The 26,510-nt window shown below is 46.2% G+C and overlaps 2 protein-coding genes across 3 annotated transcripts in view; one reads left to right on the top strand and one right to left on the bottom strand.

Moving 5' to 3' along the window:
- The window catches only part of LOC140491561 (multidrug and toxin extrusion protein 1-like), a 69,292-nt gene extending 68,099 nt beyond the window's left edge, over window positions 1-1,193 (top strand). The window contains exon 18 of one of the 2 annotated variants that reach the window (XM_072589947.1): window positions 1,016-1,193. The gene's annotated coding sequence lies outside the window, so the exon portion shown is untranslated. Of the gene's footprint in view, window positions 1-1,012 lie in introns of both variants that reach the window. The other variant, XM_072589945.1, reaches the window with a different exon arrangement.
- The window catches only part of LOC140491562 (multidrug and toxin extrusion protein 1-like), a 73,903-nt gene continuing 48,459 nt past the window's right edge, over window positions 1,067-26,510 (bottom strand). The window contains exons 8-18 of the mRNA XM_072589949.1: window positions 26,045-26,142; window positions 25,828-25,925; window positions 25,092-25,205; window positions 24,751-24,818; window positions 23,375-23,483; window positions 11,671-11,746; window positions 11,506-11,575; window positions 10,956-11,088; window positions 10,321-10,415; window positions 5,402-5,483; window positions 1,067-1,382 (exon numbers count right to left, since the gene is read on the bottom strand). Coding sequence (XP_072446050.1) covers window positions 1,144-1,382; window positions 5,402-5,483; window positions 10,321-10,415; window positions 10,956-11,088; window positions 11,506-11,575; window positions 11,671-11,746; window positions 23,375-23,483; window positions 24,751-24,818; window positions 25,092-25,205; window positions 25,828-25,925; window positions 26,045-26,142 — 1,182 coding nt within the window. The 3' untranslated portion in view covers window positions 1,067-1,143. The remainder of the gene's footprint in view (window positions 1,383-5,401; window positions 5,484-10,320; window positions 10,416-10,955; window positions 11,089-11,505; window positions 11,576-11,670; window positions 11,747-23,374; window positions 23,484-24,750; window positions 24,819-25,091; window positions 25,206-25,827; window positions 25,926-26,044; window positions 26,143-26,510) is intronic.

Raw genomic sequence — 26,510 nt, 5'->3', positions numbered from 1 at the left:
TTGGAAAATCAAAATGGGAGTGCAAATACCCATGCCCAAAATATACAAGGTCCACGGACTCCGCAGCACCACAGACCAGGCAGTTGGGCTGGGAGTCCTTGAACCACCGCAATCTGCGGTTGTGGGGACCGCTGCGTGCAGCACCCTCCACCCCAGATCCCCGAGAGAAAGTGGGAGGATTCCCACGTAAAGAGCCTTGCACTGGGAAGACACTCCTGTTTCTATTTTTTATCTTTTTTTTATTTTTATTTTTACTCCAATTCTTTTTTTCTTCTTTCTTCGCTTTCTTTTGTCCCCCCACACTACCGCCTAACTGCGGTAGTGCTTATTTTTCCCCCCAGCACCCATGTTGTGTGTGTGCGGGTGTGAGACACAGTGAAAGACACAAGGTGTACGAATCTTTATTCAATTTCCACCACCAGGAAGAAAGGAAACACCCGCGTGGCCAGTGACAAACAGTGCCCTTCACATCAAAGGGCAATGGTGCATGATCAAACAGTGAAGGGCAGGGGAGGGATTAAATCAAAATAGAGTTGGAGGGGGAAATAATGCACTCCACTCCCTGCGGCGCCTACCTGAACAACTCCAGGGTACAATCCTGTTTCTATCTGTCAGCCGGGGTTCCCTGATTGCACCAGGTTAACAGCCCCAATCAGGGAACTCCTATTCTATGAGGTCCACCTGGCTGACCTTGTTACAATCACTACACCTACCTTCCAAATGACTGTATATAACTATCCCCAAAGTGGAGGCCCTGTCTGAACGGTAAATATATCAAAGGTTAGTGATGAAGGAGCCCAGAATAAGTGGTGTGTGTAACTGAGACTGCTCCTGTCTAGTCTCAGACATCCACACTGACCAATGGTGGCAGCTATTCTTGACTGGATTGGAAATGCTGTTTCGACCTTAAACCCGAATACTGTCCATCTGAGATTTCAACTGTTGATGAAATACTTGGAAATTGGTACATAGCTGTTTTTTTGGTAATAATTCATTTTTATTGTTTATCTAGTAGTCGATTGGAGTTCATCAGTAAGAACATATTTTTGAGTGAACTTTGGCCTCATGTTGTCCTCTGGTCACACCTTCACTATTCCTGCTGCAGTGAGTAACCGTGATCTGCCTGGGGTTGTTCCCTGGGGTCTACATGTCCTTTGAGAGAGTGAAGTGTATCACCAGTCCAATGGCCAGGATCAGGGGTCCTGAGAGGAAGGCTAGCCCACGGCGAATGATCAGTTGTTTCGTGGACAGGATTTCTCCGGCTACAGTGACTCCAGTGTCCACAATGGAAGCCTCATCCATCACCCGGTGCTCCTTTATCTGTGGTTCCGATTGACAAACATCAGGAATCGGATTCACTGCTCTGTTTCCTGTGTCCACATCTGTAAAGGAAAGTCACATTGAACCGTTGTGAGTACATGGTGACACCAGTGGATCTGATTGTTTTTAGGTGGGCTGGTGATCAGCCAATGATCTCCTCCGTGACTCCCAGTCACCCACTGGGTCTTTGTACAGAAGACCAATTCTGTCAGGAATACAGTGGCCAATGTAACCCTGGACTCAGGTTTGGATTAATTCAACACAGATGCTCTGTATTCATTGTCTATTAAAGGTTTGTTGTACCATCCTCCTGGGCTTAAGGAGTTGTCACAATTCACCACCAAATAGTAGACTAACATGCACTGATGTATTTATGCATTGCCCCATCCCTTTAAAGGATTGTTACATGGGAATTAGGTTCATTTTGTTTCTGAGGAGCAAATATGTTTCCACATCTTTATGATCTGTTTCAATTTCTACTTGCGGTTGATAATCCTCCACAAGAATTCATAGAATCCCAACAGTACAGGGAAAGGCCATTCAGCCCATTGAGTCTGCACCAACCCTCCAAATAGCATTCCATCCTATCCATGCATACTGTAAGGGCAATTTATTATAGTCAGTCGAACTAACCTGCATCATTGGCTGTGGGAGGAAACCCACACACAGAATGTGGGAACTCCACACAGACAGTCACCCAAGGCTGGAATCAAACCCAGGTCTCTGGCACTGTGCTAACCACTGAGCCACTGTGTCACCATTGAGTTAGACAAGTACTGGGCATTGTCAGAGCCGTTAACATGAAACCATGTGGTCACTCAGTCAGCAAGCTGACCAAAACTGGCAAAAGTTCAGCAACCAAATCATTAACCATCAAACATCACAGGTCAGTTTGAGCAACTGAATGATCATAAGTTAGATCGTTGAACACTGTAATCAATACATTGACTGAATGATTTTTATTCATTCACAGGATACAGACATCACTGGCCAGACCAGTATTTATTGTCTACCCCTAATTCCTTACAGAGTGAATCACATTGTGGTGGGTCTGGAGTCACATGTAGGCCAGACCAGGTAAGGACTGCAGGCCCCCTCCCTGAAGGACATTTGTAAACCCGATGGGTTTTTCAACAATGGCTTAATGTTTATCATTAGATTCTTAATTCCAGACATTGAGTGAATTCAAATTCCACCATCCACCATGGTTGGATTCAAACCCAGGTCCCAGAACATTAGCTGGCTCTTGAGATTAATAGTTGGATGATGCTAGCTTGAGGACATCTCCTCCTGTCAAGAGTAAAAAGGAAATCAAACAGTTTTAAAAAGGTGGAAATGTATTTGTTCCTTTGAATCAAATGAATCAATTGAATCAAGTTAAAATCTAATTAAATAAATTTGCACACAGCAGTCCCTTCAATAGCCTTTCACTCCCTTGTATACTGCGTCTACTTTCAACTTCCTGGGGACTATATAACTTTAGTCATGTGGTTTAAAAGTTACTGTCTCCTGGTTGATCTCCATGAGGGCTTCAGGGAGTGAATCAGAATCGGGTGCTGAATTACAGCATCTGTGGCAGTGGGAATTTCGTCAACACCACCTGCCTCATCAGCCTGGACCAGGAGAAAGCCTTTGACAGGATATCGCATACATATATGAGGGATGTCCTCTCCAAAATGGGCTTTGGGGAGGGAATCGGAAATTGGATCAGACTGCTCTACACCAACATTGTCAGTGCAGTCTCAATCAATGGGTGGGAATCAGATAGCTTCCCTGTAAGATCTGGAGTCAGGCAGGGATGCCCCCTCTCACCCGCCTTGTTTGTGTGTTGCATAGAGCCATTTGCCGAATCCATCAGGAAGGATGCGAGCCTGAGAGGGGTGACTATTCCTGGCAGCGGGGGCCTGCAGGTTAAGGCCTCCCTGTACATGGATGACGTCGCTGTTTTCTGCTCGGATCCGCTGTCTGTGCACAGACTCGTGTGCATCTGTGACCAGTTCGAACGGGCCTCGGGGGCCAAGGTAAACCGAGGCAAGAGTGAGGCCATGCTCTTTGGGAACTGGGCTGACCAATCCTCTATCCCCTTCACCGTCAGGACTGACCACCTGAAGGTGCTGGGTATTTGGTTCGGGGGGGCTGGGGCGTGCGCCAAGACCTGGGCGGAGCAGATCGGAAAGATGAGACAGAAACTAGGCAGATGGGGGCAACGGTCGCTCTCCATCGCGGGAAAAAACCTGGTCATCAGGTGTGAGGTACTCTCAGTATTGTTGTATGTGGCACAGGTCTGGCCTATCCCCAGGACCTGTGCCGCCGCAGTCACCCGGGCCATCTTCCAATTCATTTGGAGATCAAAGATGGACCGGGTCCGAAGAGACACAATGTACAAAGACCGGTGCAATGGGGGAAAAGAACACGCCCAATGCCACCCTCACCCTGATGGCCACCTTTGTGTGTGGCTGCATCAAGCTGTGTGTGGATCCCCGGTACGCAAACACCAAGTGTCACTACGTACTGAGGTTCTACCTGTCCCCGGTGTTGCGAAGGATGGGCCTGGCTTCGCTGCCGCGGAACGCTCCGAGTAGTTGGACCGTTCCGTATCACCTGTCCTTCGTGGAGAAATTTATGAGGAAAAACACCTTTGACCACAAGTCCATCAGGAAGTGGTCAGCACGTAGTGTCCTTGAGACCCTTCGGGAAAAGGAGAGGACGGATCCTGTCGAGCGGTTCCCTGAGCAGACTGTCAAAGTCCTTTGGCAGAATGCCTCATCGCGAGAACTTTCCAACAAGCACCAAGACGTGGCTTGGCTGGTGGTGAGAAGGGCTCTGCCTGTGAGATCCTTCATGCACGCCCGGACTCTCTGCCGCACCGCACGCTGCCCTCGAAGTGGCTGCGGGGGGGACGAGACTGTCACACACCTCCTTCTGGAATGTGCCTATGCAGAGGAAGTCTGGAGAGGAATGCAGTGGTGATTGTCGAGGTTCGTCCCGAGCAGCGCCGTGACGCGGGACTCCGTGCTCTACGGCCTGTTTCCTGGGACTCACACCGAGACAAACATTAACTGCGCCTGGAGGATCATCAACTCGGTGAAGGATGCTCTCTGGGCGGTCCAAAACCTGTTGACCTTCCAGCTGAAGGAGTTGACCCCGACTGAGTGTTGCAGACTGGCACATTCCAAGGTCCAAGACTACGTGTTGAGGGACGCACTGAAGCTTGGGGCAGCTGCCGCCAAGGCGCGGTGGGGAAAGACCACCGTGTAAGATCGGCCTGCCTAAAGAAGAACAGGGGGCCCATGCGGACGTTTTTTGGGCTCTGCTGATGCCTCAGCCAAATATATGCATAAGATTGAGAAATGCACAGATCTGTATATGACAATGATAAATTCGAATCTGTGTTTGTAAATGTGGACATATGTATGGCATGACCAAATGTACAGACCATCAAATCATTTTATGAATAAAGTATATTTTTGAAATAATAAAAAAAAAATTTCATCAACACCATTCAGTTTGATAGATGGGCTCGAATTGTCCCAGGGATATTCCCCTCCAGTTACAAAGATAGATTAGAGAGTTTGGTCCTATTCTCAGAAAGAAGAACACTGAAAGGAGATCGGAAAGAAGCTTTGGTGAGAAATGAGAGATTTGGATCGAGCAGGTAGGGAGGAATTGTTCCTGCTTGTGAAAGGATTGAGAATGAGAGAGCACCGATTTACAGTGATTTGTAATGCAGTAAATGAACAAAGCTGTTGCAGGTTGTTCACAAGTTGTTCAGGTTTGCAATGCACTGCCTGGAAGTGTGATAGCAACAATTTCAAATGGAGCCCCGAAGACAGCATTGGCTGAGTATTTGAATTAAATCAATGCATAAGGGAACAGGGAAAAGGCAGGATAATGGCACTCAGTAATAATGCTGGTTGAAGAGCTAGCATAGACACAATGGGCTGAATGGCTTCCTGCAGGTGAAGTTCTGTAATAAATTGTCACTTTGCATAATTTGATGAACATACACTATGAAAGCTTAGCGTGTAGTCATATTTGCTATTAAGCAGTGATTTAAAGACAGCACAACGTGCCTGTTTACCTGTTGAGATATCCCGCATTTGACCACCAGAGGCACTGTTTGAGGCATCCACATCTTGCACCACACCTGCATTAACCAGAGCCTTTCAACAAAGCACACAACAACATGACAACAGATGGATAGGTTGGAAATTAACTGATCACTAATAGTGCACTTAATCCACTCCAGAGACCTGGCATTTCAAGGAGAGAGAGCCCAGTGACCTGGTGAGCTGGAGTTTCGTGCTCAGCCACAAAGCAAAGGTACTTACCACTAACCTCAAAGAGCTCTGCCTAAGGAGATCTATCAAACTAGGAATCTGGCCATAACTGTGGCAGGAAATTCTCTAAGTCAGGACTGGAGTCAAGAAAATGGCTTGGAGTGCAACAGAATTGATGCCATCAAGCCAGTAGAGAACACATTAAACTGATGAATTGACGCTCAGTGAATTAGGAACTGAAAACACATCAGATTGGTCACTGGGAAATACATGTATAAATGTATTATGTTAAACTAAAGATAAACTGACATTTAGAAAAAGAAAATAATTATAAAAATGTGTGAAATTTGCTTTATCATTTTGGAAACTTTTGACATTCCACAAAGATAAAGTGAGCTTTTCATTAATTCTGATTCTTGTACATTGATGTAAACCCAGTTACACCTTATAATAGTTTTCAGGATTTCAAAACTAGTAACTAATGATGTTTGTAAAAGAACTCAAGAGGAGATAAAGGCCCAATGATATTATTGCATGTCTGTTCATCCAGGAAACCCTGCTAATATTCTGGGGACCTGGGTTCAAATCCAGGCATGGCAAATGGTGGAATTTGAACTCAATGTTAAAAAAGAAATTAGAATTAAGAATTTGCTGATTACTGTAAAATTATTGACAATTTAGGAAAGACTGATGTGGTTCATTAATGCCCTTCAGGGAAGGAAATTTGCCATCCTTACCTGGATCGGAAGGGCAAGATTCGTGAACCATGGATGACAGGAGAAATTGTATGACTAGCCAAGAGGAAAACGGAAGCGTATGTAAGGTCCAGGCAGCTAAGAACAGAACGGGCCCTGGAGGAATATCGGAAGAGTAGGACAAGTCTTAAATGAGGAATCAAACAGGCTAAAAGGGGTCATGAAATAGCTTTAGCGAGCAGGATTAAGGAAAATCCCAAAGCATTTTATTCTTATATAAGAAGCAAGCAGGTAACTAGAGAAATGATTGGTCTACTTGAAGATAATTAAGGAAGGCTGTGTGTTGAACCTGAGAGAATGGGTGAGATTCTGAATGATTACTTTGCATCAGTGCTCACTGAGGAGAGGAACATGATGAATGTTGAGATTAGAGATAGAAGTTTGATTAATCTGGATCACGTTGGCATAAGTAGGGAAGATGTGTCGGTAGGCTAGAGGTTATTAAGGTGGATAATTCCCCAGGACTGGATGGGATCTATCCCAGATTGCTGAGGGAGGCAAGAGAGGAAATAGTTAGGACCCTGACAGATATTTTTGTGACATCCTTAAATACAGGTGAGGTGCCGGAGGACTGGAAGGTTGCTCAGGTTGTCCCCCTGTACAAGAAAGTAGGGATATTCCAGGTAACTACAGACCAGAGAGCCTGACGTTGGTGGTGGGAAAGTTGCTGGAGAGGGTACTGAGGGATAGAATCTATTTATATTTAGAAAAGAGTGGGCTTATCAGTGAAAGGCAACATGGGTTTGTGAAGGGGAGATCATGCCTTACTAACTTAATAGAGTTCTTCGAGGAAGTGACCAAGTTGTTAGACCAGGCTGTTGATGTCATATACATAGACTTTAGTAAAACATTTCATAAGGTTCCCCATTGTAGACTAATGGAGAAAGTGAAGTCACATGGTGTGCAGGGTGTTCTAGCTAGGTGGATAAAGAACTGGTTGAGCAACAGGAGACAGAGAGTAGTCGTTAAAGGGAGTTTCTCGAAATGGAGAAAGGTGACCAGTGGTGTTCAACAGGGGTCAGTGTTGGGGCCACTGTTGTTTGTAATATACATAAATGATCTGGAAGAGGGCACTGTTGGTATGATCAGCAAGTTTGCAGATGACACAAAGATTGGTAGAGGTGCAGAAAGCATAAGGGACTGTCAGAGAATACAGGAGGATATAGATAGACTGGAGAGTTGGGCGGAAAAGTGGCAGATGGATTTAAATCCAGACAAATGTGAGGTGATGCATTTAGGCAAGTCTAATTCTGGAACGAGTGATACAATGATAGCCTTCTTCACTATCCTATCGACCTGCGACTCCACTTTCAAGGAGCTATGAACCTGCACTCCAAGGTCTCTTTGTTCAGCAACACTCCCCAGGACCTTTCCATTAAGTGTATGAGTCCTGCTAAGATTGGTCAAGAAGGCATATAGCATGCTCGCCTTCATTGGACGGAGTATTGAGTATAAGAGCTGGCAAGTCATGTTAAAATTGTACAAGACATTGGTTCGGCCACATTTAGAATACTGTGTACAGTTCTGGTCACCACATTACCAAAAGGATATGGACGCTTTGGAGAGGGTGCAGAGAAGGTTTACGAGGATGTTGCCTGGTATGGAAGGTGATAGCTATGAAGAGAGGTTGAGTAGGTTAGGTTTATTTTCACTAGAAAAAAGGAGATTGAGGGGGGACCTGATTGAGGTTTTACAAAATCATGAAGGGTATAGACAGGGTGGATGGAGACAAGCTTTTTCCCAGGGTGAAGGATTCAATAATGAGAGGTCATGCTTTCAAGGTGAGAGGTGGAAAGTTTAAGGGGGATACATGCGGCAAATACTTCACACAGAGGGTGATGGGCGTTTGGAACGCGTTGCCAGCAGAGGTGGTAGAGGCAGGTACGGTAGATTCATTTAAGATGCATCTGGACAGATGCATGAGTAGGTGGGGAGCAGAGGGATACAAATGATTAGGAATTGACCGACAGGTTTAGACAGTATATTTGGATCGGCTCAAGCTTGGAGGGCCGAAGGGCCTGTTCCTGTGCTGTAAATTTTCTTTGTTCTTTGTCCCTGGTCTGGCCAACATGTGACTCCAGACGCACAGCAATGGCCCCCAGAGATTGGCCAATCAGGAGGCCGGAAGAACACAGCAAGCTTCCTTCAGAGATGGCCTCGTGAGCCACTCAGTTCAAAGGCAGCTCATGACAAGCAATAAATGTTGGCCAGCACCATCCATATCCAATTAGTGAACAAATTAAATCAAATTCATGAATGCAATTTATAGTAATTAGGTACCTCTGACTGGCAAGAACAGTTTTTTTTTGACAAACAGATCTCCTGTTTATCTTTTTTTAAATTTTTTTGTTTTTTTGTAACCCCCACACTACCGCCTAACTGCGGTAGTGCTTATTTTTTCCCAGCACCCATGGTGTGTGTGTGTGTGTAGATGTACGACACAGTGAAAGACACAAAGTGCACGAATCTTTATTCAATTTCCACCACCAGGAAGATAGGAAAAACACCCGAGTGGCCAGTGACAAGCACTGCCCTTCAAACCACAGGGCAATGCTGTGTGATCAAAACAGTGAAGGGGAGGGTAGGGACTACATCAAAATAGAGTTGGAGGGGGAAATAATACACTCCACTCCCTGCGGTGTCCACCTCTCCCTGAACAACTCCAGGGTGTTGGTGGACACCGCGTGCTCCTTCTCCAAGGACACCCGGGCTCGAACGTAACCCCGGAAGAGGGGCAGGCAGTCGGCCCTAACGACTCCCTCCACATCCCGCTGCCTGGACCTGTTGATGGCCAGTTTGGCCAGGCCCAGGAGCAGACCCACAAGGAGGAGGCAAGAACAGTTATTTTTTTTCTTTTTTTTTCTTTTTTTTTCTTTTTTTTTTCCTTTTTTTTTTCTTTTTACAACCACACTACCGCCTAAGTGCGGTAGTGCTTATTTTTTTCCCCAGCACCCATGGTGTGTGTGTGTGTGCAGATGTGAGACACAGTGAAAGACACAAAGTGCACGAATCTTTATTCAATTTCCACCACCAGGAAGATATGAAAAAACACCCGAGTGGCCAGTGACAAGCACTGCCCTTCACATCAAAGGGCCACTCCTGTTTTTTTTTTTTTTTTATTCAATTTCTACCACCAGGAAGATAGGAAAGACACCCGAGTGGCCAGTGACAAGCACTGCCCACAGGGCAATGCTGTGTGAGCAAAACAGTGAAGGGGAGGGTAGGGACTAAATCAAAATAGAGTTGGAGGGAGAAATGATGCACTCCACTCCCTGCGGCGCCCACCTCTCCCTGAACGACTCCAGGGTGTTGGTGGACACCGCGTGCTCCTTCTCCAAGGACACCCGGGCTCTAACGTAACCCCGGAAGAGGGGCAGGCAGTCGGCCCTAACGACTCCCTCCACATCCCGCTGCCTGGACCTGTTGATGGCCAGTTTGGCCAGGCCCAGGAGCAGACCCACAAGGAGGAGGCAAGAACAGTTATGTAGTGATTGTAACAAGGTCAGCCAGGTGGACCTCATAGAATACGATTTCCCCAATTGGGTCAGTTAATCAGGGATTCCTGGCTGACAGATATAAACAGGAGTGTCAGGGGCTCTGTTCACTCTGAGAGCTGACTCTGAGGGAGCTGGATCAGTGTCAAGGACTCTCCACATGTAAATAAAGGGGGACTTGGTGACGGGATACCAGCCTCTGTGCAGTTACTCCAGTTTGGACTGTTATGCTATTCTGCACGTGGTATGGATTCTTGAGGTTTAAAAGGAGTAATCAGTAAAAGAAAAGTTTACACTATTCCATTTGGAGGGATAGTAACCCCTGCTGGCCAGATGAAGAATGACAATTGGAGATATGAGGAAGATGTACTGACTGTTTTGTCAAGTGGCTACAGAACACAACACGAAGAGTCAAAGGGGTAGGGAGAGAAGCAAAACAATTGCTGCAGTTAATCGTCTCTCTTTTCTTACCTCATCAGATGCTTTATTCCAGTTGATTCTGTAAATCAGTGTCAGAAAGAAAACTAACTGTAAAAGCACACAAATGAGCATTCCACACCAGAGACCTGCAAGATATCAAAGGTGCAGTGAGTATGGGGACAGCACCGACGGGTAAGTGTTCCTTCCACTCATATTTATGAAACCCTTCACCTTTATCGGATGACTGGTGTCAGCCTTCATGGCTCTATTTGACCACCTTTAGCCTCAGCACTGTGAGATCTGTGCCACGAGGGGTCCAGCCCATGGATTCCACTCCTAATCACAATCCACAACGTTGGAATTTTCATGTGTGGAGTTTGGGCCAGGCCCTTATCTTAGCCCAGCTTGATGCTCACCTCTGGCCAATATTCCAATGTCAATGGTCACAGATGGAACTAGCCATGGGGGGATGGTACCCTAGCTAGTGGCACAGAGAGACATTGATCTCAGAAACTACACAGAGGCTGGTTAGACTCACATGACACCCCAATGAGGGAACAATCACAATGTCATTGTCCTTCCAGTGATCCCAAAATGGAATGATATCCTCAGTACTTTACTGAGAGTGGGCAGAATCTGATCATTTCTGGTAAAGAACAAAGGGGAAAATCAAATAAAATTCGTACCAAACACACCAAGTTTTCCAGCAAACATCAGAGAGACTCCAATGGGAAACCCAATTAGATAGTAGCCAATCAGATTGCCGATAGCTCCTAGTTTTTGTTTTCCAGCTCCTCTTAACACTCCAGCACATACACCCTGCAAAATAGACATACAGAACATAATCACAGTGGTTATGTCGACTGTGCTGTGGTTTCTATAGGAGGGAAGCATCTGTGTTTCCTTTGTGCTAGGTATGACTCCAGCCAGCGGAGAGTTTTCTCCCTAATTCTCCTTGTTTTCCCTCTAAATTAAGGAGAAATTGTTCAACTCAACAGCACCATGTGGTAGTAGGTTCCACATTGTTACCAGCCCTCCAGCTGAAGTGATTTCTCCCGAATCCCCTATTGGAGTTATTGGTGACCATCTTCTATTCATGGCTCGGAGTTTTGGCCCCGCCCAGAGGAAAGTCTTCCATAAACATCCCTGATTCAATATGTTGGTAATCTGAAAAACCCCAATCAATTCACACCACTCCCCTCTTTGGTTATACCATTGAGACCCTGAAATACTCACCGAGATAGAATCAAACAGATGAAACGTAGCAGATAGTGGAATCACTTCTGCAACCAGCTGAACAATTTCTCTGGAAAATGAAAAGAGGGATGGCAAAGAGCATTCACACGAGTTGGTGAATATGTGTTGATGAATGTTTAGGTTTGAAGGTTTGTTTTTACTGACTTGTCACTGGTGAAGACATGACCCACCACTGTCCTTATTGCTCCAAGTATCATCGAATTTATCAAGGCGATACACACTGTGGGGCAAAAAGAAGTCTCGTTAGTAAAATCTATTTGAAACTCCCGATAATGTTTTAGAAGAAATTTGCCAGTCACCATTTCTGCCTTTTTCTCATTTCGAACCTCTCCATCTCCCCTCTACTTTTCCTGGTGTAACCTCTCTATCTGCATTCGGTTTGGTGGATACCTTACACTGCCCATTCCTCTCCTGAACTTGCTCTAATGGGTTTTTATTTGTTCTAAGGTTTTGCGACCGAGTAAGGTGGACTATTGTACCTCAAGCTTTATGTTCAAACTTCTTCCTTCAACCATTTAACTGCAGTGGGAGGTAATGTCATTTGATTTGCTCTCATTCCCCTTGTCAACCTCACACCCTGGAACAGTAACAGTGACTGATCTCCCCTCCCCAGCCCTCGTTAATCCAGGTTGTTGGGTTTCAACAAAATCTAATCTGAGACCAGCTAACTTGGCAAGGATCAGGCATTGAGCATTCTGTGTACAGGTAATCCTGTCACCAAGTCACCCTTTATTTACACATGTACAGTACACTGGCTGTGGCCAATCAGCTCAGAGACAGTCCCCGAACTGAGGAGATCAGGAATCTCCTATTTGTACGGGGCTCCCTGATTGGCTCAGGTTAACAACCCCAATCAAGGATCACATAGTCAATGAGTCCCACCTGGCTCCAATCACTACAGAAAATATTATTAAAAACCAAAATGTCAGGAAAGCTAAGCAAACCAGGCAGCAACTGTGGAGGGAGAAAGAAAATCAATGTTTCAGATTGGCGACAATTCATTGGGACTGACAAAGAATAAGGATGGAACAGGTGAAGGAATACAGTCAGGAAAAGGAAACTGTGAGGATGGGTTTATGTTTATTTTAGGCTTTGTGCACCTTACTGGGTCACTAATCATACTCAAGGTTAGTGTTAGAAATTTCCGGAGCTTTATTTTAAGCTTAAGGAATATACCCATAGTTTAGAGAGAATTTTTTTTCAATTTGTTTTAGGTCCAGTTCTGCAATGTCCTTCCATGGACACACACACACACAGACAGACACACACAGACACACACAGACAGACACATATTATATATGTTCTAGTCTAGGAGCTAAAGGTGTTAGAGAAAGAGGTTTTGACATGAGTACTGTACAAGGATTGTTGTTGTGTCCTGTATAAGGGATTAACTTTAATTTTCGGGTTGTTTTAGAACTTGTAAAGGAATGAATTATACTTGAACTTTGTTTAAAACTCTTTGAATTAGTGTTACATGCATAAATATGAGTTTATTGTGTTTCTTTTTCATTTCTTTTGTTTAATAAACGTTAGCTTTACTTTTGAAACAAAATCTGCCACTTTGAGTTATTGTATTTCAGTGACATACCCCCTGGTTAAAACCAAAGCAAAATAAAATATGATTTATCAAGCTGGACCTCAGTCTGGGATCTGACTTTTCCAGCAACAACATGAGTTGGAATCGTCACAGTGATTTCAAAGGAATGTCCAGCACAGCATTAAGAACAGCTGCTCTGGAGAAAGAAAATGTCCCTGAGTTGTGACTTCAATTCCCAGTCTAGAAAACCAGATAATCCTTCCCTGCAGGGACGCAACATGTACCGGGAAATAGAGAAGGCATGTCAGAAAGGCAAGGTTACATTGATCATGGGTGACTTCAATATGCAGGTGGACTGGGTAAATAATGTTGCTAGTGGATCTAAAGAAAGGGAATTCATGGAATGCTTACAGGATGGCTTTTTGGAACAGCTAGTCATGGAGCCCACAAGAGAGCAGGCTATTCTGGACCTAGTGCTTTGCAATGAACCAGACTCTATAAAAGATCTTAAAGTAAGGGAACCCTTAGGAAGTAGCGACCATAATATGGTAGAGTTCAGTCTGGAGTTTGAAAGGGAGAAGGCGAAATCTGATGTAATGGTGTTACAGTTGAATAAAGGTAATTATGAGGGCATGAGAGAGGAACTGACTAAAATAGACTGGAAGCAGAGGCTAACCGGGAAGACACTAGAGCAAAAATGGCAGGAGTTTGTAGGTATAATTGAGGACACTGTACAGAGGTTCATTCCCAAGAAAAGAAAGATTAACCGGGGAGGGATTAGACAACCTTGGCTGACAAAGGAAGTCAGGAAATGTATTAAAGAAAAAGAGAGATCCTATAAAGTGGCTAAGAACAGTGGGAAATCAGAAGATTGGGAAGGATACAAAAGCAAACAGAGGATAACAAAGAGTGTAATAAGAAATGAGAGGATCAAATATGAAGGTAGGCTAGCCAGTAATATTAGAAATAATAGTAAAAGTTTCTTTCAGTACATAAGAAACAAACGACAGGCAAAAGTAGACATTGGGCCACTTCAAACTGATGCAGGGAGCCTAGTGATGGGAGATAAGGAAATAGCAGGAGAACTTAACAAGTACTTTGCGTCAGTTTTCACAGTGGAAGACAGGAGTAATATCCCAAAAATTAAAGGGTGTCACGGGGCTGAGTTGAGTATGGTTGCCATTACGAAAGAGATAGTGCTAGAAAAGTTAAAAAGTCTTAAAATTGATAAATCTCCTGGCCCCGATGGGATACACCCTAGAGTTCTGAGAGAGGTTGCTGAGGAAATAGCAGAGGCATTGGTTGAGATCTTTCAAGAGTCACTGGAGTCAGGAAAGGTCCCGGACGATTGGAAGATGGCTGTAGTAACCCCCTTGTTCAAGAAAGGATCAAGGCAAAAGATGGAAAATTATAGGCCAATCAGCTTAACCTCGGTTGTTGGTAAAATTCTAGAATCCATCATTAAGGATGAGGTTTCTAAATTCTTGGAAGAGCAGAGTCTGATTAGAACAAGTCAACATGGATTTAGTAAAGGGAGGTCATGCCTGACAAACCTGTTGGAATTTTTTGAAGAGGTAACAAGTAGGTTAGACCAGGGGAACCCAGTGGATGTGGTCTATCTGGACTTTCAAAAGGCCTTTGATAAGGTGCCACACGGGAGACTGCTGAGCAAGGTGAGGGCCCATGGTGTTCGAGGTGAGCTGCTGGGATGGATTGAGGATTGGCTATCTAACAGAAGGCAGAGAGTTGGGATAAAAGGTTCTTTTTCAGAATGGCAGCCGGTGACGAGCGGTGTCCCGCAGGGTTCGGTGCTGGGGCCACAGCTGTTCGCATTATATATTAATGATTTGGATGAGGGAACCGGGGGCATTCTAGCGAAGTTTGCCGATGATACAAAGTTAGGTAGACAGGCAGGTAGTACTGAGGAAGTGGGGAGGCTACAGAAGGATCTAGACAGGTTGGGAGAGTGGTCCAGGAAATGGCTGATGGAATTTAACGTGAGCAAGTGCGAGGTCTTGCACTTTGGCAAAAAGAATATAGGAATGGACTACTTTCTAAATGGTGAGAAACTTAATAAAGCCAAAGCACAAAGGGATCTGGGAGTGCTAGTCGAGGATTCTCTAAAGGTAAACATGCAGGTTGAGTCTGTGATTAAGAAAGCGAATGCAATGTTGTCTCTTATCTCAAGAGGGTTGGAATATAAAAGCAGAGATGTACTACTAAGACTTTATAAAGCTCTGGTTAGGCCCCATTTGGAGTACTGTGTCCAGTTTTGGTCCCCACACCTCAGGAAGGACATACTGGCACTGGAACGTGTCCAGCGGAGATTCACACGGATGATCCCTGGAATGACAGGTCTAGCATATGAGGAACGGCTGAGGATACTGGGATTGTATTCGTTGGAGTTTAGAAGATTAAGGGGAGATCTAATAGAGACGTACAAAATAATACATGGCTTTGAAAAGGTGGATGCTAGAAAATTGTTTCTGTTAGGCGAGGAGACTAGGACCCGTGGACACAGCCTTAGAATTAGAGGGGGTCATTTCAGAACGGAAATGCGGAGACATTTCTTCAGCCAGAGAGTGGTGGGCCTGTGGAATTCATTGCCACGGAGTGCAGTGGAAGCCGGGACGCTAAATGTCTTCAAGGCCGAGATTGATAGGTTCTTGTTGTCTAGAGGAATTAAGGGCTACGGGGAGAATGCTGGCAAGTGGAGCTGAAATGCGCATCAGCCATGATTGGATGGCGGAGTGGACTCGATGGGCCGAATGGCCTTACTTCCACTCCTATGTCTTATGGTCTTATAACTGAGATTAACCTTTCTTAGCTTCAAATAACCTCTTCAGGGTTTATTCAAAAGCTTCTGGTCTGAACCTATTTGATATTCCTTGTTCTAAGTTATTTTTACTACCTCCTCTCTTCCATTGATTTAAACAGTCATATTCACCCAAGGGCTGCTGGAGAACAGCCTTCTTCAGAAATTAAGAGAAAAAACAACTTTATTTTTAAAGTGTGTTTCCCCGAAGCTTAAAAAAATTTCAGACCAAAAGTTTCTAACAGGAATCATGATGCACCATTGTTCATCTTGTCAGATGTAAACCCTCTTAATGTACAAGGAGAAAGTGAGGACTGCAGATGCTGGAGATCAGAGCTGAAAATATGTTGCTGGAAAAGCGCAGCAGGTCAGGCACATCCAAGGAGCAGGAGAATCGACGTTTCGGGCATGAGCCCTTCTTCAGGAATGAGGAAAGTGTGCCAAGCAGGCTAAGATAAAAGGTAGGGAGGAGGGACTTGGGGGAAAGGCGTTGGAAATGCGATAAGTGGAAGGAGGTTAAGGTGAGGGTGATAGGCCGGAGTGGGGGTGGGGGCGGAGAGGTCACGAAGAAGATTGCAGGTTAGGAAGGTGGTGCTGAGTTCGAGAGTTGGGACTGAGACAAGGTGGGGGGAGGGGAAATGAGGAAACTGGAGAAATCTGAGTTCATCCCTTGTGGTTGGAGGGTTCCTAGGCGGAAGATGAGGCGTTCTTCCTCCAGCCGTCGTGTTGTTATGGTCTGGCGATGGAGGAGCCCAAGGACCTGCATGTCCTTGGTGGAGTGGGAGGGTGAGTTGAAATGTTGAGCCACTGGGCGGTTGGGTTGGTTGGTGCGTGTCCCAGAGGTGTTCTCTGAAACGTTCCGCAAGTAGGCGGTCTGTCTCCCCAATATAGAGGAGGCCACATCGGGTGCAGCGGATGCAGTAAATGATGTGTGTGGAGGTGCAGGTAAATTTGTGATGGATATGGAAGGATCCCTTGGGGCCTTGGAGGGAAGTAAGGGGGAAGGTGTTGGCGCAGATGCGGCAGAGACGAAGGAATTGGGAATATGGGATGGTGTTTTTGCAGGGGGCAGGGTTGAAGGGAGTGTAGTCTAGGTAGCTGTGGGAGACGGTCAGTTTATAGTAAATGTCCGTGTTGATTCGGTCGCCCGAGATAGAAATGGAGAGGTCTAGGAAGGGGAGGGAGGAGTCTGAGACGGTCCAGGTGAATTTGAGGTCGGGGTGTAAGGTGTTGGTAAAGTGGATGAACTGTTCAACCTCCTTGTGGGAGCACGAGGCAGTGCCGATACAGTCATTGATGTAGCGGAGGAAAAGGTGGGGGGTGGTGCCAGTGTAGCTGCGGAAGATGGACTGTTCCACATATCCTACAAAGAGGCAGGCATAGCTGGGGCCCATACGGGTGCCCATGGCTACTCCTTTGGTTTGGAGGAAGTGGGAGGATTGGAAAGAGAGGTCGCTTTGGTTTGAAGGAAGTGGGAGGATTGGAGACCGCAATTTCCCCTCAGACCTGGTTGACGATGCTCTCCATTGCATTTCCTCCATTTCCCACTCCTCAGCCCTTGAGCCCCGCCCCTCCAATCGCCACCAGGACAGAACCCCACTGGTCCTCACCTACCACCCCACCAACCTCCATTTACATCAAATCATCTCTCGTCATTTCTGCCACCTCCGAACGGACCCCACCACCAGGGATATATTTCCCTCCCTTCCCCATCAGTGTTCCGAAAAGACCACTCCCTCCGTGACTCCCTCGTCAGGTCCACACCCCGCACCAACCCAACCTCCACTCCCGGCACCTTCCCCTGCAACCGTAAGAAATGTCCAAGGTCCCAAGGGATCCTTCCATATCCACCACAAATTCACCTGCACCTCCACACACATCATTTACTGCATCCGCTGCACCCGATGTGGCTTCCTCTATATTGGGGAGACAGGCCGCCTACTTGCGGAACATTTCAGAGAACACCTCTGGGACACCCGCACCAACCAACCCAACCACCCCGTGGCTCAACACTTCAACTCCCCCTCCCACTCCACCAAGGACATGCAGGTCTTTGGCCTCCTCCATCGCCAGACCATCGCAACACGACGGTTGGAGGAAGAGTGCCTCATCTTCTGCCTAGGAACCCTCCAACCACAAGGGGTGAACTCAGATTTCTCCAGTTTCCTCATTTCCCCTCCCCCCACCTTGTCTCAGTCCCAACCCTCAAACTCAGCACCACCTTCCTAACCTGCAATCTTCTTCCTGACCTCTCCGCCCCCACCCCCACTCCGGCCTATCGCCCTCACCTTGACCTCCTTCCACCTATCGCATTTCCAACGCCCCTCCCCCAAGTCCCTCCTCCCTACCTTTTATCTTAGCCTGCTTGGCACACTTTCCTCATTCCTGAAGAAGGGCTCATGCCCAAAACGTCGATTCTCCTGCTCCTTGGATGCTGCCTGACCTGCTGCGCTTTTCCAGCAACACATTTTCAGCTCTTAATGTACAGTAAAGTTCATTAGTTCTGAAAAATATATCTCTATCCAGTTGCTTTAAAAGAAATCACCATGACGACAGAAATACTGATAAGTTAATCATTACACCCTTCATTTGCACAGGGAAATGAATATATCACAAACACAAAATTCAAACATGCAAACATTGAGAGAATTGAGATTATAACATCATTTTAAGGATCCATCACTGCATCTACCAGGGCATGACACAGCTTCAGTCATAGTTTGGTATGAATTAGCTGATCTGGGCTAGGGATTGGCTGGGAGTGGGGATTGTGTGGGGTGGTAGAAATTATTCAATTGGTCTCAGTGTCCCAATGTGAGGCCGAGTGAGAGGGAGTGGAATATATCCAGGATTTCATTTATCCTCAGCTTTCCATTGAGATCTTAGTCCAGTCATTTCCGACTTCTCCATTACACAGTCAGTAGGAGAGGTCTCTGATGATGGTTTTATTCAGTTTGCAATTCCATTAACAATTCTCCAATAATGAAGCAGCCTACACAAGGATCTGGATAACAGCCAGCCTTGACCTGGTAAATGACAGGTAATGTTTACACCACAGAGGTGCCAGGTTAATCACTATCTCAAGGATAGGACTTCCTGCCAGGTCCCTGTGACCTTTGGTGGCAAGACCATTGCTGAATGGTTCCAGGAAGTTCGTCATTACCCAGACACATAATTATAGAAACTATGTTAAAACCTTGGTTCGAAGAACATAGCAGTGAGTGGGTTACCTGGTTATTAAAGTCTCTCCATTATCTGCTCAAATCAAGGGTGTGATCGAACACTTACCAGTCCCCAGGTATAGCCACAACAACACTCAGCACCTTCTAATACTTGATTGTTCCCCTGGTGTCAGACTCAACTCTCACCATTTTCACTGTTTCTACATTGTGACTGCAATGTGTAGAATCTGGGCAATATAGCAAGATGCTGGTGTTACTCAGCAGTGTCTCCACCTCCTGCTGCTGCTGCCACAGACAGGGACACCATCACCAGCAAATGGCCATCCAACTCTCACACCATCCTGGCTTGAACTTTGTCATAGTCACTGGGTCAGAATCCAGGGTTTCCTGTTGAACATCATTGTGGCAGCCCCAACACTTTCCCAGGGAAACTACGAGGACGAAATGCAATGGCGACTGTGATATTGCAATCCTAGAACTAGTAGACTGTTTTTAAATGCTTCGTGGAAATGTCTTGAGGCTAGGACAGAATTGGGCTCAGCTACGATAAATCCTGCAGTCAAATAGCTCACACCAATTACTGTCCTGGCTCATAAACAAAGAAGGACCAATTTGGGAAGATAATGGAGGATGCTGAGACCCGGAAACCTGTATCTCAGACAGGAGCTCGACCCTCTGGGTGGACGTAAAAGGTGAGAGCATTTAATCGATTGTGAGGATTACGTTATTTGATTATTCACAATTTAGTGAGTTCTGTAGTTACACTGCACAGATGTCAGCTTGGTACTTTCTATTTAAGACAGCGAGATGACCTGTCATGTTCTCGTAAATGAAGGTCTCCAACTTAGTCAGTCAGTCATGGTCAAGAGAACGTGAGGACTGCAGACGCTGGAGATCAGAGGCGAGAGTGTGGTGCTGGAAAAGCACAGCCGATCAGGCAGCATCTGAGGAGCAGGAGAGTCGATGTTTCAGGCTTAAGCCCTTCATCAGGTATGGTGGGGAGAAGGGATTGCTGAGAGATAAATAGGAAGAGAGCTGTGGGACTGGGGGAAGGGTTCTGGGAAGGTGATCGGTAAATGAGGGTGAGGGGTAATGGTGATGGTTTGGAATGGAGGGTGAAGCCGATGGGTGGGAAGGATGATGGACAGGTAGGACAGGTCAAGAGGAGGGTTGGATCTGGGATGAGGTAGGGGAGGGGGAAATCAGGTAACTGGTGGAATCAATGTTGATCCCATGTGGTTGGAGGGTCCCAAGGCAGAAGATGAGCCGTTATTCCTACAGCCATTGGGTGGCTTTGATTTGGAGGAGGCCCAGGACTGGCATGTCCTTGGGGTGAGTGGGAAGGAGAGTTTAAGTGGTTGGCCACAGGGTGGTGAGGTTGGTTGGTGCATGTGTACCAGAGCTGTTCCCTGAAACGTTCCACAGCTATGTCACCATCAATCACAGTCAGTCCAGTCACCGTCAGTCACAGTCAGTCCAGTCACCGTCAGTCACAGTCAGTCCAGTCACTGTCAATCACAGTCAGTCCAGTCACTGTCAGTCACAGTCAGTCCAGTCACTCACCGTCAGTCACAGTCAGTCCAGTCACTCACCGTCAGTCACCGTCAGTCCACTCACCGTCAGTCACCGTCAGTCCAGTCACAGTCAGTCACGGTCAGTCCAGTCACTCACCGTCAGTCACAGTCAGTCCATTCACCGTCAGTCACAGTCAGTCCAGTCACCGTCAGTCACAGTCAGTCCAGTCACCGTCAGTCACAGTCAGTCCAGTCACCGTCAGTCACAGTCAGTCCATTCACCGTCAGTCACAGTCAGTCCAGTCACTGTCAATCACAGTCAGTCCAGTCACTGTCAGTCACAGTTAGTCCAGTCACTCACCGTCAGTCACAGTCAGTCCAGTCACCGTCAGTCTCAGTCAGTCCAGTCACCGTCAGTCACAGTCAGTCCAGTCAGTCACAGTCAGTCCAGTCACCGTCAGTCACAGTCAGTCACAGTCAGTCCAGTCATTCACAGTCAGTCCAGTCACCGTCAGTCACAGTCAGTCCAGTCACTCACTGTCAGTCACAGTCACTCCAGTCACTCACCGTCAGTCACAGTCAGTCCAGTCACTGTCAGTCACAGTTAGTCCAGTCACTCACCGTCAGTCTCAGTCAGTCCAGTCACCATCAGTCTCAGTCAGTCCAGTCACCGTCAGTCACAGTCAGTCCAGTCAGTCACAGTCAGTCCAGTCACCGTCAGTCACAGTCAGTCCAGTCACCGTCAGTCACAGTCAGTCCAGTCACTCACCGTCAGTCACAGTCAGTCCAGTCACCGTCAGTCACAGTCAGTCCAGTCACTCACTGTCAGTCACAGTCAGTCCAGTCACTCACCGTCAGTCACAGTCAGTCCAGTCACCGTCAGTCACAGTCAGTCCAGTCACTCACCGTCAGTCACAGTCAGTCCAGTCACCGTCAGTCACAGTCAGTCCAGTCACTCACCGTCAATCACAGTCAGTCCACTCACCGTCAGTCACAGTCAGTCCAGTCACTCACTGTCAGTCACAGTCAGTCCAGTCACCGTCAGTCACAGTCAGTCCAGTCACTCACTGTCAGTCACAGTCAGTCCAGTCACCGTCAGTCACAGTCAGTCCAGTCAGTCACAGTCAGTCCAGTCACCGTCAGTCACAGTCAGTCCAGTCACTCACTGTCAGTCACAGTCACTCCAGTCACTCACCGTCAGTCACAGTCAGTCCAGTCACCGTCAGTCACAGTCAGTCCAGTCACTCACCGTCAGTCACAGTCAGTCCAGTCACCGTCAGTCACAGTCAGTCCAGTCACTCACCGTCAGTCACAGTCAGTCCAGTCACCGTCAGTCACAGTCAGTCCAGTCACTCACCGTCAATCACAGTCAGTCCACTCACCGTCAGTCACAGTCAGTCCAGTCACTCACCGTCAGTCACAGTCAGTCCAGTCACCGTCAGTCACAGTCAGTCCAGTCACTCACCGTCAGTCACAGTCAGTCCAGTCACCGTCAGTCACAGTCAGTCCAGTCACTCACCGTCAATCACAGTCAGTCCACTCACCGTCAGTCACAGTCAGTCCAGTCACTCACTGTCAGTCACAGTCAGTCCAGTCACCGTCAGTCACAGTCAGTCCAGTCAGTCACAGTCAGTCCAGTCACCGTCAGTCACAGTCAGTCCAGTCACTCACTGTCAGTCACAGTCACTCCAGTCACTCACCGTCAGTCACAGTCAGTCCAGTCACTCGCCGTCAGTCACAGTCAGTCCATTCACCGTCAGTCACAGTCACTCCAGTCACTCACCGTCAGTCACAGTCAGTCCAGTCACCGTCAGTCACAGTCAGTCCAGTCACTCACCGTCAGTCACAGTCAGTCCATTCACCGTCAGTCACAGTCAGTCCAGTCACCGTCAGTCACAGTCAGTCCAGTCACCGTCAGTCACAGTCAGTCCATTCACCGTCAGTCACAGTCAGTCCAGTCACTCACTGTCAGTCACAGTCACTCCAGTCACTCACCGTCAGTCACAGTCAGTCCAGTCACCGTCAGTCACAGTCAGTCCAGTCACTCACCGTCAGTCACAGTCAGTCCAGTCACCGTCAGTCACCGTCAGTCCAGTCACTCACTGTCAGTCACAGTCAGTCCAGTCACCGTCAGTCACAGTCAGTCCAGTCACTCACCGTCAGTCACAGTCAGTCCATTCACCGTCAGTCACAGTCAGTCCAGTCACCGTCAGTCACAGTCAGTCCAGTCACCGTCAGTCACAGTCAGTCCATTCACCGTCAGTCACAGTCAGTCCAGTCACTCACTGTCAGTCACAGTCACTCCAGTCACTCACCGTCAGTCACAGTCAGTCCAGTCACCGTCAGTCACAGTCAGTCCAGTCACTCACCGTCAGTCACAGTCAGTCCAGTCACCGTCAGTCACCGTCAGTCCAGTCACTCACTGTCAGTCACCGTCAGTCCAGTCACCATCAGTCACCGTCAGTCACCGTCAGTCCAGTCACCGTCAGTCCAGTCACCGTCAGTGACAGTCAGTCCAGTCACCATTAATCACAGTCAGTCCAGTCACTCACTGTCAGTCACAGTCAGTCCAGTCACCGTCAGTCACAGTCAGTCCAGTCACTGTCAGTCACTGTCAGTCCAGTCACTCACTGTCAGTCACAGTCAGTCCAGTCACCGTCAGTCACAGTCGAGTCACTGTCAAACAGTCACAATTAAACGATCAGTTAGTCAGTTAATTAATAAAAGCCTAAACACATGTGTATATCTTCCGTGAGCTAACATATGGAATCCCTTATCAGTTTAAATTGCAGAGACTCACCAATGCATAATAAAGCGATTTTTGCATAGTTTACAGCCTGTTGTGGGTTACTGGCACCCAGTGCATTCCCCACATGAATAGTTGCAGACACACCGTACCCTACAGAGATCTGCAAAGCAAGAACAGCAATCGTTCATTGTGTACTATTCTCTTCCCTCCAACATAAATAGAAAGGAACTGCTCTGTCAATGAACTGGCTTCAGTGATGTGTATTGTGCACTAGCGCAGGGATCATATGGAGGACAGTCATACATTACCAATTGTCCATGGACTAAAATTTGGGAATCACCATTTTAATTTGATCTTAGATTCAGATAAATGTTTGGCGCAACATCGTGGGCCAAAGGGCCTGTACTGTCCTGTGCTGTTCTATGTTCCAAGATTTGGAGATGCCGGTGTTGGACTGGGGTGTACAAAGTTAAAAATCACACAACACCAGGTTATAGTCCAACAGGTTGAATTGGAAGCACACTAGCTCTTGGAGCAACGCTCCTTCATCAGGTGATAGTGGAGGGCTCAATCTTAACACAGAATTTATCGCAAAAATAAAAATTAGTAAATTGTGTGATTTCTAACTAAGTTCCAAGACACTGTTTAAAACTCCCACATTTTGACAAAGCTCCTGGTCAATTGTCCTGATATCTCTTTAACAAATAATGATGGATATTCCTCCTGTGGGGTCTATTGGGAAATACACTTTCTAAAAATATTATTATGTTGAAGAGTGAAGTGAGGTACTAGGAAGTTCTTTCACTTTAGCGTCTCGATGACTGGTTGAAAATGATGTGAATGATCCAGATGGGTGCCAGTTAGATGCTGTTAAAGCCCTAGGGTTATTTCAGTGCTACCTCTTTATCCAGACATGAAGGACAAAGCAGTTAGGTTACAAGAAACACAGAGAGGGCTATTGGAACATGGAGTTCTATAACGTAAAGAGCTATTGACAGAGAGAAAGAAGCCATAACCTAATTTAAACTGGAATTGTATAAGTATTAGAAAAAGAAGAACATAAAACAATATGATGGAGGGGGAAGCAATCTGATTAGTGAAGATTTCAGGAGCTGAAGAGCTAGACCCACTGCAGACAAAATGTGCTGAATGGTCTCCTTTGCATACCTTTTGGTGGCTCTTCAGGTATACAGTTATCAAGAACAAATTCATTCAGGTATACAGTTATCAATAACAAATTCATTCAGGTATACAGTTATCAATAACAAATTCATTCAGGTACAGGTAAAAAAGGAAAAACTTCAGCCTTAATTTGGTGCCTTAGCCACGTTGGAAAGAGGACTTTTCTTCCCTTTTTGAATTATTGCTTTAGTTAAAAACGCTGTTAAGCATGTAAGTAATATACTTTGACAGAATTTCATCCTCACCCTGTACGCTATTGTGATAATGTGAAAATTAATAGAATGGGCTCCAAGTTGAACTTCATTAATTAACCCTGCAAGCAAGAAAGAACAAATAGAAAATTCAACTTTATTAAAGCAACCTAACATTTGCAGAGACAAAGAAAAAATGTGGAATAAACATTTCAACAGAAGGCAAACCAATTTCTTGTGTTTTTGTTTTGTCTTGGGAGTGAACGCCCACATCGAGTTACCCACCAATCATTGTCTCTACCTCTACCCTCCTGTAATATTACCAGTTTATTACTGGGCCTCTAATATAGTGGAAGGTATGATTTTTTTCTTTAGCAATGAGGTAGTTTATTTACCTACAAGGAACATGCCAATATGAAAAGACCACCATTTGATACACATCATGACCATGCTGGGAACCGCCAGCCGTAGAAAGGGACCCCATTCCTGCAGGCAGTCAGTGGACCATCCTACAGAGACAACAACGGAGTTACTAACACAGCACAAAAAGCACCTGAGAAGCACATAAACAGAAAGGAAGATAGGGCAGACCAAAAATAAAGCACATTATTATCATCCAACTCAACTCAGTTTTCAAACTGACCCTGAGGATTTTCCTCTGGCTCCTTTAGCCATAAAATGTGTCACTGTTAGGGGTGATTATATAATGTGTGAGGAACAGCACTCACAGGGAGTGCTTTATGGAAATTATAGCAGCGCAGTTCTGGAGGGATACATTTGCCCGTGATCCCCTCCGTGGTCTGTAGTCTGTTGACTTTCCCTGTCGAGACTCAAACAGGAAACGTGGTCCATGGTTGGCAAGAAGTTGGCAGCATCCAGAGGAATGTAACAGAGCATGAAACAGGAAAGGGAGGGTAGAACCAGAGACAGAAAACAGGAAACTGATCAATAAATAAGGAGCTTCAAGCAAGTGGGAGTTTTACAAGGAGAGAGAATCAGAAACCCTGTCCAATGTTTCTCTTCATAGGTTTCATTGGGAAGGGGAATTGGACAAAGTGTATATCTGGTGGACAATTGGATATTGTCCATTTCATATCATTGCCCAAAGTGTGATATTCCCCCAAGTCCTACCTTCCCAAGTCTTCTCATGCAACCTTTTCCATCGAATGTATACAAATAGGAAAATCACTTGACAGTACTGAGAAGCCACATTCGCAGCTGCTGAGCCCCTGGAAAACAGCAAGATGTTTGCAAAAATAAAGGCAGTTTCAAATAATATCTACATCATCACTCCACAACACTTTCATTGAACAGATTCTCTTTGAAACAAAAGGTTTATGCTACTTACGGCACTCCTAGCATCAGCACAAATAGCGAGAGGTAATTGATGACAGTATTGAAGATGTTAGTTAAGAAACCAATGATAATCTGAGGCAGGATGATCCCCTGGGAACAAAACGATACAGTTATTCATGGAATTGCTCACCAGTACACCAATAACATGGTGCCAAGATGGAGGGAAGACAGACTGCAATTGTTCTCCCATTGCCAATGTTTGTGATACCTTTCCCTCCTCCAAAATCAAGTGAATAACTTCAGCCTCATTTAGATCAGACCCATTGCTGGAACATCTGTGATTGTAGGTGTGGACAAATTGGCAGCACAGTGTGAGCATTGCTGCCTTACAGCACCGGAACCCGAGTTCAATTCCACCTTCGGGCAACTGTGGAGTTTGTACAATCTCCTTGTGTCTGTGTGGTTTCCTCTGCGTGCTCTGGTCTTGCCCATGGTCCAAACTTGTGCAGGTCAGGTGG

The sequence above is a fragment of the Chiloscyllium punctatum genome, chromosome 19 (genome assembly GCF_047496795.1).
Source record: "Chiloscyllium punctatum isolate Juve2018m chromosome 19, sChiPun1.3, whole genome shotgun sequence".
NCBI lineage: Eukaryota > Metazoa > Chordata > Chondrichthyes > Orectolobiformes > Hemiscylliidae > Chiloscyllium > Chiloscyllium punctatum.
The sequence above is the reverse complement of the archived record's forward strand: the minus strand, read 5'-3'. Positions and strand labels throughout refer to the sequence as shown.